The sequence below is a fragment of the Sander lucioperca genome, chromosome 11, assembly GCF_008315115.2.
Source record: "Sander lucioperca isolate FBNREF2018 chromosome 11, SLUC_FBN_1.2, whole genome shotgun sequence".
Taxonomy (NCBI): domain Eukaryota; kingdom Metazoa; phylum Chordata; class Actinopteri; order Perciformes; family Percidae; genus Sander; species Sander lucioperca.
The window spans coordinates 13,791,584-13,807,769 of record NC_050183.1 but is presented as its reverse complement, the minus strand read 5'-3'; the positions used below and the strand labels follow the sequence as shown (position 1 = coordinate 13,807,769).

Below are 16,186 nucleotides of genomic sequence, written 5' to 3'. Positions count from 1 at the left end.
TTCAAATAGATGAAACCACACCCAACTTAAGTCAGAAAACTGTCTTTAAAAGCCTGAAGATAAAGCTGTAAATGTTTAGGCGATTTTAATACATCTTTGAGTCAAAACAAGTTTAAAAAAAAAAGATTTCTCCTCCTCTGTGTCTGTTTGTTTGTTTTAAATGATTGCAGAGGTCGGAAACTATCCAGCATTTCACAAGAAAAGGAAACAAGTCAGAAAGGAAGTCAGAAAGATACCAACAGGTTCTCACACTCATCTCGTAACATACGGACGCTTGGTCAGGTGCCTTTGTCGTTCTTATTGACGCTAAAAGTCTCCTTTAGCGCTATAAGTAAACGCGCTTGGTCGGGACTATTGCCGTCCCTTTTGACGCAGTTATGTTTAGGAAAAGGTCGTGGGTGGGCGTACGGTTCTGTGACACGCGGGAGGAAAATAAAAAGCGACTATAGCAAGCGTGACAAGCGGGATGCGAACCCCGCTCTCCTGGGTGAAAGTCCTGTGTTTGCTTGACCCATCCACCCCCCCAACCAACCTCCTTGCGCGGAAATTCGCCCTTACATACTACTCGCTAAATCCTCTCTAACTGCTGCTCTCCCCGGTGCGTTACGCAAACACGCTGAAAGACGCCTTTTTTGTCGCATCAGACGCTGACAGCCACTGTCCAAACGTCCTTATTTTACGAGTTCGGAATGAGAACGGGTTGAAGATACACATATAAACATTTTTTATTCAAAACCAATCTTAGGCTAGCACAATTATGCTAACCAAGTACTGCTAGAGTTATGTGGCTGAAGTTAATATTTCACATTCACAGCATGAAATCAGTTAACAGTTACTTTATCATCTTTCAGTTTGTTGATGACACTATCAGGTACATTTCGTTGCATTTTCAGGAAGATAAATACCTTACCTCAAGATAGCAATACTCCCAGAATTGTTGTAAGATTATTTGATTAGGACAATGCACATTGCGCGCCAGTGTTAGCCAGTCGGCTAATTTTCAACTGTAGTCCTAGTATGCATGTCTTTATGGTGGGAAGAAACCGGAGCACCCGGAGGAAACAAACCCACGCAAACACGGGGAGAACGTGAAAACTCCACACAGAAAGGCCCGGAACGACCTGGATTCAAACCCAGAACCTTCTTGCTGTAAGGCAGAAGTGCTAACCACTGAGCCACCATGCTGCCTAGAATGCACCTGAACACACCTCCCTGTAAGACCAGCACGCCCATAGGCGCAAAGATGGGGGCAGGTGCATTTGCCATTTAAACGACGTGGGCTCTGGACGGGAAATTGACAACTGCGTCGGTCTTAAACTAGCAAAGACACTTGCGTCGGGCTCTGCGCTGTGTTGGGTGCAAGATAGGACCCTCAATGTACAATCTTCGTTATGACTGCCTGCACATAAACAAATCTGCTAACCTAGAAATCTAGACCACACTAGCGGCAGCAAATGTAATTTGCAGCCAGGGTCGTCCAGCAACTCTCCGTTGGCTTGCGAGCTGGAAAAACCAAACTCTGGTCAGGCCAATCACATCGTGTATAGAGTCGGTGGGCGTGGCTTAACATAATGACGGCAGAGTTGCGACGGTTCTGCGTGAATTCCCTGCTACTTGAAAACAAAGAAGATGGCTGCTGCTGCTGGCGAACAGCGGTCTTTGGAATCGGCTTTGGCCGCGACTCTGGAAGACTTGGAGTTCAGCTTTTCTTTGAGAAAAGAACAAAGAACGGCCCTGAAGTCATTCTTAAAAAAGGAAGATGTGTTCGGAGTTTAAAGTTTAATCTATCAGCTAGCGTTGCTCTGATTGGTTGTAGAGCTATCCTATTGCGTGCAGAGGGAATTTGAAAAACAACCATTTATCCCGCCCTTCGGATTGAGCCCAGCCAATGGTGAGTTCCCAGACCCAACATCTGGATGTGGGGCTGGCTGGTCAGGCTACAAATCTGCATGATTTCACACCGTTTCTTTTTATTAGGACAATGCACATTAATCAACATCTATCTATAAATCAGGAACTTTCTGAGTGTCCCCGCACAGCGGGGGCGGGGAGATGCTACATCGCTACAGGCTCATTGATTGTGGCTCACCGGCTACCGGTGTCATGCCAAAAAAACTGATCACCCACCAAAACTGATTGCTTTCTACACCACATGCACATAATGACATAGGGAACACAAACACATGTCAGATGAACGCCCAGGCTCTTGGCTTCTCCAGCACGTTGTTTAGTTGCCAGCGGCGCGCACTGCAGAAATCATTTTTAGGTCTCCACGATCCGCGAGTGAATGTGTCAAGCCAGGTGGGTAATGGCAGCCGGATACTTTACAAAATAAAATAAATTTCAGGTTGATTAACCCTGACCCGGAGATTTTGGTCTTGACTTCTCAGCTGTGTCTAGAGCGAGACAGGCGATCAGGCAGAGAGAGAGAGACGGACGGATGAACAGAGTGGCACAAACTCACACACACACACACACACACACACACACACACACACACACACACACACACACACACACACACACACACAAGTGCGTTTCACTATCTTTGTGGGGATCCGGCATTGACATAATGCATTCCCTAGCCCCTTACCCTAACCTTAACCACCACAACTAAATGCCTAACCTTAACCCTTACCCTCACCCTAACCATAACCTAATTCTAACCCTAATCCTAAAACCAAGTCTTAACCCTCAAACAGTCCTTTACACTTGTGGGGTCCAGCATTTTGGGCCCCACAAGTATACTGGACTCCTGGTTTTTGGACCCCACGGATATAGTTAAACAAGACCACACACGCACGCACGCACACACACACACACACACACACACACACGGCTAATTTTCAACTGTAGTCCTAGTTACCTATAGCATGCATTTCTTTATGGTTGAAGAAACCCAAGCACCCAGAGGAAACCCACGCAAACACCACACAGAAAAGGCTCAGCCCGGCCCGGGGGATTGAACTCTGCACTACTAGCTGTGAGGCAGCAGCGCTAACCACTGAGCCACACCGTGCCGTTTAACCTTTGTGTTTCCCCCCTGCAGGCTTCGAGTACTACGAGGCGAGCGCCAAGGAGAACATCAACGTCCGGCAGGTCTTCGAGCGCCTGGTGGACATCATCTGTGTGAAGATGTCGGAGCGCGTGGACGTGGAGGTGCCAGCGGCTCCCGGCACCAAGACCACCAGATTGACCGACAAGCCCGCCCAGCTACCGCAGAAGTGCTGCTGATCATCCATTCATCGCTCCGCTGTCACCTCGTCTCGCTTCCCCCCCCCACACTCAAAAAAGCTGTTGAGAAAAAGACAAAAAAAAAACAGATTAACTATTGTAACATTCCTCAACACACTTTGTCTGCTTCAGTCCATGTTTGTGAGCAGTCACTAACAACTACTGCGGTTTATATAGCCAGTTTCATCCCCTTCCCGTCCCCGAGTATCCGAGGTTGGTCCTTATGTAGGCGGAGGAGTAAAGGGTGGCAGTGTACTCCGGACAAAATGTAATTTGGTGTGTTTGAAAAGGTTGTAGAGCCATAGGGATAAAGCTGGGTCACACCAGATAGTGGCAAAGCAAAGTTCATCCATTCAAAATTCAAAATAAAAACGTAGTAGGGAGGATGTAGCCTCCGCTTAAAACCTGAAACCAGTCCCTCCAGAAAAACGTGATTATGCGATCGCATAATTCAATGCATAATCAGCCCAAGTCCGCATATTTACGCGGGGGGGGGGCGCATTTTTTCAAATACGCCGCACTTTCGCAAATAAATTGTTGGTTTCCGCGCAAAATATGCGGGGCTTGCATGATTTCATAATCCCCGCATTTACGTTGCAAAAAAGTCACACATATATCTTAGCTGAAAGTTGAAAAATGTTGCGTTTACTTCACACAAGAGCAGTCGTTTTCCCCTGTTGCCATGGAAACATTATGAAGTGACGTTATGAAGTGACGTTATGAAGTGACGTTATGAAGTGACGTTATGAAGTGACGTTATGAAGTGACGTTATGAAGTGACGTTATGAAGTGACGTAATTACGCGACGTGAACGTCATCGAAAAGCTGCAACAAACCGCAATTTTTTGCAATTTCATCACATAAAATTGCATAAATATCCCGCATATTCCATCGCATTTTTTAAGAAAACGTGCCGCATAATCAAGGATTTTTGCCCGCAACAATCACAAAATAACTCCATATTTTTCTGGAAGGACTGTATAGAGCTCAACAGTGTGGTTCAGGGGAAATGTGGATCAGTGTTTCCCAAAAAGCCCAAGATGACGTCCTCAAATGTCTTGTTTTGTCCATTCAAAATAAGAATGTAGGGAGGATGTAGCCTCCGCTTAAAACCTATAGAGCTCAACAGTGTGGTTCAGAAAGTAAGAGAAGTAAAAAATCCCGTCAATTTTTTTCCATAAGGATTTTGATTAACAGACATAATGTCTAAACCATCCGAGGTAGACTGACCCCGAGCTACGAGGTTGTGAAACGAAAAGTTTCTGCTCCTGTAGAAGCTAGAAGTCCGTATGAAATCAACCTTGTTTTAAGAAAAACATGTTTTATTCACAATCTTATGGAGAAAAACTACACTACCCACAATCCTAAGCGTAACAGCTTTGTCACCTTGGATCCGTGAACAGTTATGCTGCGTTCCAGGCGCAATTTTTAGCCCGCAAGTTACGACCTAAAGTCACGACTTACGACTTTGTAGCGTTCCAGGCAAAGACAAACCCTTCTACCTAGCGTTAGCTAGCGGCTACCTAACGCTGACGTTAGCTAGCGCTAGCTGATACTAGCGATTTCTAGTCGGCGACATATTTTGGCCTTCATTTAATAAACATAACCTGAAGTAGTACACAATCGTATGTGTATTGTTTTGATTACAATGTGCGGAATTACTTTACGTTGCCTATTTATGTCTATTTCTTTCTATTTCTCACCGTTAATCAGCGGCGTCTGTACAGCATCAACAGGGGTCGCCATTGTTGTTTATGTGTGTGTGACGTCAAAAACTGTAACTGGGAGTTCAACGATCTGGTACGAGTTCACGGGGAGTAAATTACGGGTTTGACTGCCGTTCCAGGGCACTTTCACGAGTAGAAGGTCATGAAAACACGAGTTGCGGGTTGTCTCGAACGCAGCATAAGAGCGAGCTTCTACCATTGAAGTCTCTGATAGTTTCTGTACACAGTCTTGTTTCTTTGACTCTTTGCCGTATTCAAAAAGTTCTTTTTTTAGCGCCAAATCAAGTATTTTATGGTTACGATTCATCTCTTAGCTGGCTAGCTTGGTTCCAGGTTTAAAGCTCTTTATATCAGCATTCAATGAAACGATATTGAACGGAGAAAATCAGAACCAGCTCTATAAGATGCAGCTAAAAAGAAGTCCTGTAATTACAAGTCAACCACAAAGATTGTGGTCGTGTAAAGATTTTGGGACAGACACGCTGCCCTAGTCTTTTCTCAGAGTTTCTTTTTGGTTTAACACCAGTGGTGTAGTCTACGTGATACGCAGGAATATGCAGTATACCCACTAAGAAAGCTCCAAGATTTCCATATACCCACTTAAAAATGCCCCATGACACGCAACAACATATATTTGTGACGGAACTTTCACTTCAGATATTTGTATTTACAAATACGGGGTCGAGGAATGTGACAGCAAACTAAACGAACGCTGCAGAACATGTCATCTGTCATCGACTCTCTCCTCGCTGAGCGCAGTGCGTAGTGTGTAGTACATAGTGTGTAGTACGTAGTGTGTAGTGTGTAGTACGCGTAATGTGTGCGTAGCGACTGCGCCCAAATGCTCCGCCCACACTAACGCAAGTATCCTCCCTTCACTGCACGTTTAAGACAAATATAAGTAGCCTATTTTATTTTGTCCTTGTTGCTTTGGGGTGAACTTTTGGCCCATTCTGAGCCAGGAAGAAAAAATGTGGTACAGTATACCCACTACAATACATTAGACTACACCACTGTTCCACACCAAATCAGATTTTGTCGGGAGTTCTCTGCAGCGTCGCACCGGTAAGCAAAGCACTGCCTCTCCTCTCAAAGTGTAGCACAGCGAGAAACTCGCCACCACAGCTGCTCACGTTCACACGTTTACAGGTCGCCGAAACATCAGATTAGGCTGCTTCTCAAATAGCTTGTAAGTAATAGTGAGTCCACTCAGAAAACAATATGCCTATAGCCTAACTAACTGTTACTGGCCTTACTTAGTGCTGTCTGTGGCTTGAAAGACGCTTTAGGGTTACACCACCAATGCACAACTCCCGGGCGGGGCTGCAGCCGAAATCATTAGAAGAGCGGGTCGAGTCCAAGACACACACAAGTGCGAAAATGAATTTTCCAACAGGGTTCATTCAGATCAGTAGTTGTTTGAGTTGTGAGACGAATCATTGTACAGTATTTACTGGAACAATCAGGTGCAGGCACAGGGCGCCCAAAACTGACTGTTAGGCAAATCCGATAGCAAAGATTTGCCTCAAAGAGCACAATCTGTCCTGAGACCGTTGATTCAGACAAAGAAAAAACTCCCCCTAAAAATGCCCTTTTTGGAAGGTTTGCACAGACGCAGAACGACCACAAAGAGATGCAAAACAAGCACAGATACACAAAGAATGACTGCAGAAGGATGCACGATGACTATAAAGAGACTTAAAACAACCACTAAGAGAAACAAAACGACAGAGACACAAAAAAACATCCACAAATCTCCTTAGAAATCCTTCCCATAATGTTGTCAGACACTTAGAATATTAATCTGAGTCTGTCAGCGGCAAAACAAGCACTTTTGTGAACGCACAATTGCCCTATTAACTTACATTGTAGCTTGTTTACTACTGGACCAATGTCAAAGATTGTTGTTCCCATCAGTCACTTAGACACAAAAACATAGGAACATAGGGTCCAGGTTGAAAAATATGGGAGTTACCCTTTAAAATAACTAGTGCTGTCAGTTAAACGCGTAATTAACGGCGTTAACGCAAACCCATTTCAACGGCGTCAATTTTTTTATCGCGAGATTAACGTTTTTTTTGGCATAGCAAACTTTGTAGTTTTTTTTCACCTGCTGTTGCAACAACTAGTAACGTTAGAAAAACTACAACACCACACCGGATCTAGCTAGACCGGAAACTAAACAACAGGCACGCCGCACACACACTCGTTTGGGCTTGCGAGCCGGCCAAAGATTAGTAGGCTAACGTCACGTTTTGAGTGGATGGCGAGCGCGAGACGTTAAAATGGATGCCAATAAGATTCTGAATGGAAAGTTTACTTTTAAAAAGTTGCCAAATGGTTCCATTGACAAGACCAAAGTGATCTGTGTGTTTTGTCGTTGTGAACTGAGCTATCATCGCAGCACGTCCAGTCTGAAATACTACTTGATGGCCAAGCACACAGCTGATGGCCAAGCACACAGCTGATGGCCAAGCACACAGCTGATGGCCAAGCACACAGCTGATGACCAGGCAGACAGCTGATCGCCAAGCATACAGCTGATGGCCAAGCACACAGCTAATCGCCAAGCACACAGCTGATGCCAATTCTCCGCCCCTTCGTCAAAGTCAGATAGAAGAAGAAGAAGAAATCAAGGGACATTTAGAATAGATAAAAATGTGCGATTAATTGCGAGTTAACTATGACATTGATGCGATTAATCGCGATTAAATATTGTAATCGTTTGACAGCACTAAAAACAACCACAAAGAAATGCAAAATGACTGCAAAGAGATGCAAAACAACTACAAAACGACGACAAAAAAACTGCAAAGAGACACCAAACGAACACAGGGACACAAAAGAACTACAAGGAGCACAAAGAGACGTTAACCTACCACAGAAAGATGCTAAACGACTTGCAAAAGAAGCAAAATTACCACAAGAAATGTATTTCATAGACTAAAATATTAGTTAATTAAACGTGCAAATGAACAATAGATTAATCAGTAATATAAATAGTTGTTAGTTGCAGCCGTCCTCGGGTCCAATTTGACCCGTTTTCAAAATTTCAAAATCAGAAATGTTGTTTTGGTTTTTTTAAAATAAAAATGACCCAAAAATTAGATGGATTCCATACAATGCTCTTTGCACGTACAATTCATGATCACTACTTTTATTGAATTTTGGATGTTTTATTCAAGTTTTAGCATTTCAAAAACATTGAAATGGTTTCAAAACTGTATTCTGACTAAACTTTGACTCTTTGAAGTCTCGTGATTATCCATCAACATACGTTTCCTCAAATATTAGTCTAAATATTTCATAATTTCTGCTTTTTTAACTCAGAAATTTGGTATAATTTCCTACAAATGAGGTCTATTGTCCATGATTTCCAACAATAAGTGTAAACCTAGTGGTAATAACGTGGTGTTGTGTAACAAAAGCATCAAAAATGTACAAAAAACCCGTCAAAAACACAGAAAAAAAGCATCAAAAGTGTCAAAGAAAGGGATATAAATGTCAGAAAAAGCATCAAAAAGGTGTTCATTTTTATATTTATTTCGACCTGGGAGGACAACAATTGCACGTTTTTTTTTACTGATGAAACTTGATTTTTGTGTGTGTAACTCCATCGTGTTCTCAAAGTTGAGAAAGCAAGCTGGATATAGAATAAAAGAACGAAAACGGATCAGACGCCCTGCCAGAGACTCGACCCCGACTCTGCCGCTGAGCGCTGCGGCCCTGCTTCGTGGTGGTTTACAGCTTTTGCACTGGCGACACAATCCAACGCCACACTGAGGGTGTTTTATACTCACGCACACACATGTGAGCTGAGCTGATGAGTGAAGACACATGGTTCTCTCTCCTTCCCCCTTTAGCAGGTGTAGTCGCGTAGCTGTCATGTTCGCAGTGTTTCCTAAATGAGATGTGTGTGTGTGTGTGTGTGTGTGTGTGTGAGAGAGTGATATTAAAGGGTAGTTTGTTTTGTTCTTCAACCTGGACCCTATTTTTTTTAATGCATTGGTGTCTAAGTGACTAGTGTGAATGAAAATCTTTGAAATTGGTCCAGTATTGAGCGAGAACGCTGCAACTGGCAGCCTCAAACCGGGCTGTAATGTAACGTTAACGGACAAATGTTCAGTATCAGTTAGCGTCCACTAAAAGTTCTGTTGTTGCCGCTGACAGACTCAGATTATTATTCTAAGTGTCTGACAACATTATGAAAGGATCTCTACAGAGATAGACCTTTTAGTTAAAGAGTAAGATCCTTTTTGTTTAACATGAAACAGCCCCGTTATCACCATCACCAAACCCACCAGACTCCATGTAAATAATCAGGACTTTTAGCGTGTATAGAGCCAGCATATCTCCACATGTAAATGGGTGAATTAAGGGTTTATTTCAACCAAACCAGAGTGGTGATTGTTGGAACAGTGGAAAGATGAACCAAGACGGCTTTTGATAGTTTTATTTTGTTTCTGTCCACTTAGAATGAAGTGTGATTTGCGATGATAAAAGTCCTGATTATTTACATGGAGTCTGGTGTAGTTTGGTGATGGTGATTTCGTGGCTGTTTCATGTTAAACTAAAAGGATCTTACTCTTTAACAAAAAGGTCTATCTCTGTAGAGATCCTTTCATAATGTTGTCAGACACGTAGAATAATAATCTGAGTCTGTCAGTGGCAACAACAGAACTTTTAGTGGACGCTAACTGAAGGTACGCAATTGTCCGTTAACGTTACATTGCAGCTTGTTTCTCTCACTTAATACTGGACCAATGTCAAAGACAGAAAATAAGGTCCAGGTTGAAAAAGTTACCCTTTAAAGCCAACTATGTTGAATATGGTTATCATGATATTTATTGCGTGTTCAGTTGTACGGTTTGTGTACAGTATCTTTGACGGAAGTGTGATATTTTAATAATGTCATGTCAGCTGAGATACAGTACATGTGTGTGTGTGTGTGTGTGTGTGTGTGTGTGTGTGTGTGTGTTTACGAAAGACTTTGCTGTGCATTTATGATTAAATATTGAAGATAGAAAAAAAAGGAAAATCCTGCCAACTTGTTATATACGGAGATATATATACGTATACAGCGCACGTTTCTGTGTGTAACTCCCCACCATTGATAAAAAAAAAAACAAACATACAATAATATTGACATTGTCTTCATATGATTATTTTTTAAGTGAATTTGTAAATGATAGATTTAGAAGCTATAATGGTGTTGAGTATGAATTTATTTTTATGCTGTGTATACCATGGACAAATTCTCTAGAGAGTTTATGTAAACTTGTTGTCTTACAGTTCACTCCAGTAACGGGGGAGAAGCACAAAGTGATTGTACAAAAAAATATTGTGAATGTTTGTATATTATAGATGCAATTTAGTATAATAAAAATCTCAATCTTTAATCATATAACATTGTAATTAGTTTTTTGTCTCTGAGACTTTTTCTTACACTATTTTTTCCCAAATAACATATAATGATATATATGTGTGTGTGTGTGTGTGCGTGCGTGTGTTTCCATGTGTGTGTATGTGTGTGTGTGTGTGTGTGTTTCCATGTGTGTGTGTCGGTGTGTGTGTGTGTGTGAGTGTGTAAGACTGTATATGTGTGTGAGACTGTGTGTGTGTGTGTGTGTCTGTGTGACCGTGTGTGTGTGTGCGTGTCTGTGTGTGTGTCTGTGTGACCGTGTGTGTGTGTGTCTGTGTGTGTGTGCGTGTGTTTCCATGTGTGTGTGTGTGTGCGTGTGTTTCCGTGTGTGTGTGTGTGTCTGTGTGTGTGTGCGTGTGTTTCCGTGTGTGTGTGTGTGTGTGTTTCCATGTGTGTGTGTGTGTGTGTGTGTGCGTGTGTTTCCATGTGTGTGTGTGCGTGTGTGTGTGTGTTTCCATGTGTGTGTGTGTGTGTCTGTGTGTGTGTGCGTGTGTTTCCATGTGTGTGTGCGTGTGTTTCCATGTGTGTGTGCGTGTGTTGCCATGTGTGTGTGTGTGTGTGTGTGTGTGCGTGTCTATGTGTGTGTGCGTGTGTTTCCATGTGTGTGTGTGTGTGTGTGTGTGTGTGTGTGTGTGTGTGTGTGTGTGTGTGCATGTCTATGTGTGTGTGTATGTGTGTGTGACCGTGTGTGTGTGTGTGTGTGTGTGTGTGTGTGTGTGCGTGTGTTTCCATGTGTGTGTATGTGTGTGTGTCTGTATGTGTGTGTCTGTGTGTTTCCATGTGTGTGTGTGAGTGTGTAAGACTGTATGTGTGTGTGAGACTGTGTGTGTGTGTGTGTGTGTGTGTGTGTGTGTTTCCATGTGTGTGTATGTGTGTGTCTGTGTGTGTGTGTCTGTATGTGTGTGTCTGTATGTGTGTGTTTCCATGTGTGTGTGTCGGTGTGTGTGTAAGACTGTATGTGTGTGTGAGACTGTGTGTGTGTGTGTGTGCGCGTGCATGTGTGTGTCTGAGTGTGTGCGTGTCTATGTGTGTGTGTGTGTGTTTGAGACTGTATGTATGTGCTTGTGCGTATGTGTCTGTGTATATTTTTGTCTGTGTGTGTGTGTGTGTGTGTGTGTGTGTGTACGTGTGCAACAAATATTAAAAAAAAATACATTAAACATTTTTAATTCTGTGTTAAGTTGGCAGAGGTGGAATCAGTATTCATGTTTTACTTGACAACCATTTAAAAAAATAATCTATTAAAACTTTTCATGCATTCGGAATTTAAAAGTAGTTAAAAAACTGTAACTGAGTCTAAAGCTTTTGCATGTTTTAACGATTTAATGTAGTTATTCGGTTATTTTTGTGGCTATGTTTTTAAATATAACCTACAGTTGTTTTGAGAGAACTACTAAAACCATCACTCTTCCGTGTTTGTCAATCTAACATTATTTCTCTCGTCACAGACTCGACCAATCAGACGGCGAGTTTGTCTGTGATCGATTTGCTCTCAGCGAATCACAGGCTTTGTTTTGGCTAACTGCTACCAGACCGAAGCTAGGCGGCTGTACTGAAACCCCAAAACTTCCATCAACATTAAGCAAGCAGAAACAAAGGTAAGTGTCTCCTTGTGTTACAGTAAAGATGACTAAACTGCTGTGTCCTGTTTTAGGGTTTAGATGTAGCTGGCTAGCTAACGGCTACACTTAACGGCTCGTATTTTAGCTAGCGTGGCTAAACTAACGTTAACGTTAGCTAGCTAGCTGTTTAACAGTTGGCGTTGTGTCAACAACAGGATTACTGAAAGCTAATATACAGCTAAGTTAATTCAGCTACAGCCGGTCTGTAGCTAAATTAACTAACTTGCTATCCGGTTTAACGGTCTGACTTCAGTAGTGCATATTTAAAGTGGCAGTAATTAAGTAACTGAATAATAACAATAAGGTTAACGCACAACGTCCGATGGAGTTCTGTAGCGCGACGGTGCTGCGCCACCAAACGTCATCAATAAAATTAGATATTTTCATTATCGGCAAAATGTTACGTGAACATTTTTTTCACTCATTATTTTCTAAAACAGTAGATGGTACTGTATAAATCGGCATACATTTGTTCCAGCAAAAACAATTGTAAAGGTTAATATTTGAAAATGAGTTTACGATGTAACGTTGGCCTAATAACAGTAGTCTCTCCTTACAAATACACATGAATAGATATTCTACATGGTCAAACACATGTGGACACCCGAACATTACAGCCATGTATATAGCTATATATATATATAGCTATATATATATATATATATATACACACACACACACACACACACACACACACAGTGGGGATACACTGCCGATTTTGCAGGTTTTCCTACTTACAAAGCATTTAGAGGTCTGTAATTTTTATCATAGGTACTCTTCAACTGTGAGAGACGACCTACCAACCAGTAAGAATTCCGGCTCACACAGACCTGTTAGTTTTTCTTTAAGACGCCCTCCTGTTCTCCACTTATTACCTGTATTAACTGCACCTGTTTGAACTCCTTACCTGTATAAAAGACTACGGTGGCCGACAGGGGCAAACTCCCTGCAACTTCAGAAAACACACACAAATAGACAAAACACAAGCAAATTAAGAAAACAACTTCATTAATTTGACAACACATGTGCAGCATTCAGCAAACGCGCTGCAAATACACACAACACAACCAAATAGACACAACACAACCAAATACACAAACGCGCTGCGAATAAAAAACGATGCAAAAAGAGAAGCACACAAACCCCGAAAACAAATGCAACAAAATAACGCAGCATCCAGATTACACAACGGAAGTTCTCCAGACCTCTAGAGGGAGCAGCTAAGTGGAACAGCTGGATTTTGCGACCCCATGGAGATAGAGCGCTCTGCCTTTTTAGGGACCGTTCGGTATTTATGAAATGGACCACCGGAGGAAAATAGGGCAGGGTCATGTCTTTTTATTCTGTGCTGAGGGGAGGGTCATCCAACATTTTTCAGTCCAGAAGGGGGGGGGGGTCACCCAACTTTTGTATTCATTAAACGGAAACATTTCAAAGTGGCTTGTTTGGTGCATATTTATCCATGTAGCTCTTAGTCTCGGCCCTTGTCACTGCCTGATGTGAGTCGAGTGCAGATGTGAGTCGCGCATGCTCAGATTTAAACTGTTTACGGAATAACGTGTCATACTGAAATTTGTGAAATCTATAAAATGATAAACGTTTCTCTTTACATACAATAACAGAAGATGGTAATCATTTCAAAAACGTTGTAGCTATCTGTGATTGTTTGGTTGCTAACGTTAGCTCAAAACGCCATTAAGTGACAGCCTTTGTTGTGTTTGATTGCTAACTTGTAGCCAGCAGCAGCAGTCTTTTCAAAAAACGTTGTAGCTATCTATGATTGTTTGATTGCTAACGTTAGCTCATAGACTATGCGTTAGCTCAAAAAGCCGTTAGCATCTTGTAGGCTACTTGTCGCAAAGTGACGCATGCGCGACTCACATCTGCACTCGACTCACATCGGGCAGTGACAGCCCTCCTTCGCTAACAGATGGGTCTGACCGCATACGTGGAGTTTGCTGGGGGTCAGAGGGAGCTGCCCCCTGATGGCTGAAATGGGTAATTGCATTGTTTAAAAAATGAGTGGGATAATTGAATTACGTCTGGCACGATCAATCATAACACAAAACAACTAAATGGTGGTAGGTAATACATCCGATTTCATATACTGCTTTAGTAAAAAAAAGTATTTCCTGGCTGACGATGGGAGCAGCAGGACGCAACAAAACGAAAGTTACTGTTGCACTAGTCTGGACATCTTGCCGTGCCAAGGTTGCAATAAAGGTTTCCTAAATGCCACATTTGATGTCAGCTTACTAATTGATTGCGGGTTTTGTGTAGATTTTATAAGTTTATTCCACTTTGTTTAAACGGCGAAGAAGCCTAGTGACCAGCTAGTGACGAGCAACCAGTTTGTGTGTTGAACGTTACCCAGAGTGCCTTGCTGACTGGTCTCAATATTTTATTGTTTTATTTCATGTGAATACTAGTTTACTAGAGGAGGAACTTAGTATTTGAAGTAATGCAGGAAGTGTGCATTTAGTTTCCATGCTTATTGTGTTTCCACAACAATGTTAGTGAGTAAATCTATTGAAATGGCCACCACACCATAACAGAGGAGTGGGATGTGTAAGATGAGAATGCAGAGGTTTAGTCACGTATGTCATGGCTGTAAAAAGACAACGGGAATCTGTATATCTTTGCCAAGCGCAAATCAGTACAGAAAGTATTGATAAATTGCTGGGGAGGGTCATGCCTTTTTTCCAAATTGTTTTGAAGGGTCATAGAATTTTTTTTACTGGCGAGGGGAGGGTCATGTCTTTTTTGGCTAAAGGTCCCAAAACTCCTCCGGTGGCCCCTTAAATAAATAACGAAGAGTCCCTTATTAGAGTCGGGTATGACTGCAGCCTGGAGACCTCCCGTCTCATGCCCTCCTGTCCGTAGACTGTATATTAAATTCATATTATTATTATTAGGGCTGTCAAAATAACGCGTTAATTTCGATTAATTAATCTGAGAAAAAATAACGCGTTAAAAAAAATAACGCAGATTAAGTCATTCCATATTGACGTTTGACCCGGAGCCGTTCTAGCCACCATTGGATTGTAAAATGAAGGAGGGAGACGAGAATGTGCTGCCTGGATCATTAACTGGAACATTTACTTGTAAAAATCTTCTTCCTGCCAACCCTGGCTACCGAAATCTGGAGCCACTGATATGTCTGCTCTTCTCTCTGATGCTCTGAAACAGACGATACAGGCAACACAAACACCGCTGCACGGGACGCTAGTTAACACTATACTCAACAGCAGCTAACGTTAGCCTACCGCTAGCTAGTTAACACTATACTCAACAGCAGCTAACGTTAGCCTACCGCTAGCTAGTTAACACTATACTCGACAGCAGCTAACGTTAGCCTACCGCTAGCTAGTTAACACTATACTCGACAGCAGCTAACGTTAGCCTACCGCTAGCTAGTTAACACTATACTCGACAGCAGCTAACGTTAGCCTACCGCTAGCTAGTTAACACTATACTGGACAGCAGCTAACGTTAGCCTACCGCTAGCTAGTTAACACTATACTCGACAGCAGCTAACGTTAGCCTACCGCTAGCTAGTAGCTGGATTAAACACGGTTACAATGCTGACAGCTAACGCTGAACGGTGTAAAGTGTGACTGTGTTTTACTGTAGAGGACTGTGACTCAACAGCGGGATGTAACAATCTACAGCTGCCGAGCTGCCGTCGGAAAAACAACACAGACGGTGCGTTCAATGAAACTGGTAAACTACAGCTTCGTGGTGCATTTGAAGTTATTGTAAATGTCCTTTTCCCATCTGGTGGTTGTTTTTGTCGTTCAACAGCAATTTACTAGTGAAATAAGTTAATGTTATTGTTATACATTATTATTAAATCATTTAATTTTGACCATATGGCCTTAACAATAAACAAGCCGTTCTTTAATGTCGCCGACTGTTGTTTAGTACCCTTTTGTTTTCTTTTCTTTTTTTACTTTCTTAAAAAGTATCGGTTCAGGCACCGTTAATTATGTATGCGATTAATTTTGATAAATTAATCACAGTCTGTAATTAATTAGATTAATTTTTTTAATCGATTGACAGCCCTAATTATTATTATTAAGAATATAATATATTAATAATATACAGTCTATGCTCCCGTCTCATGCTCTCCTGTCCGTAGACTGTATATTAAATTCATATTATTATTATTAATAATATAA

The 16,186-nt window shown here is 42.0% G+C and overlaps 2 protein-coding genes and 1 long non-coding RNA gene across 4 annotated transcripts in view; all 3 read left to right on the top strand.

Annotated features, from left to right (window-relative positions):
• The window catches only part of rab3b (RAB3B, member RAS oncogene family), a 22,317-nt gene extending 18,997 nt beyond the window's left edge, over positions 1–3,320 (top strand). The window contains exon 5 of the mRNA XM_031312071.2: positions 3,050–3,320. Coding sequence (XP_031167931.1) covers positions 3,050–3,234 — 185 coding nt within the window. The 3' untranslated portion in view covers positions 3,235–3,320. The remainder of the gene's footprint in view (positions 1–3,049) is intronic.
• Positions 3,321–6,856: 3,536 nt separating this feature from the next.
• Positions 6,857–10,365, top strand: LOC116059130. The gene is made up of 2 exons (XR_004107226.2): positions 6,857–6,909; positions 9,746–10,365. It is a non-coding gene; the product is annotated as an uncharacterized LOC116059130 (long non-coding RNA).
• Positions 10,366–11,833: 1,468 nt separating this feature from the next.
• LOC116059138 (nardilysin-like) overlaps positions 11,834–16,186 on the top strand; it is a 62,472-nt gene continuing 58,119 nt past the window's right edge. For both annotated transcript variants that reach the window (XR_004898708.1, XM_031312097.2), the window contains exon 1: positions 11,834–11,981. The gene's annotated coding sequence lies outside the window, so the exon portion shown is untranslated. The remainder of the gene's footprint in view (positions 11,982–16,186) is intronic.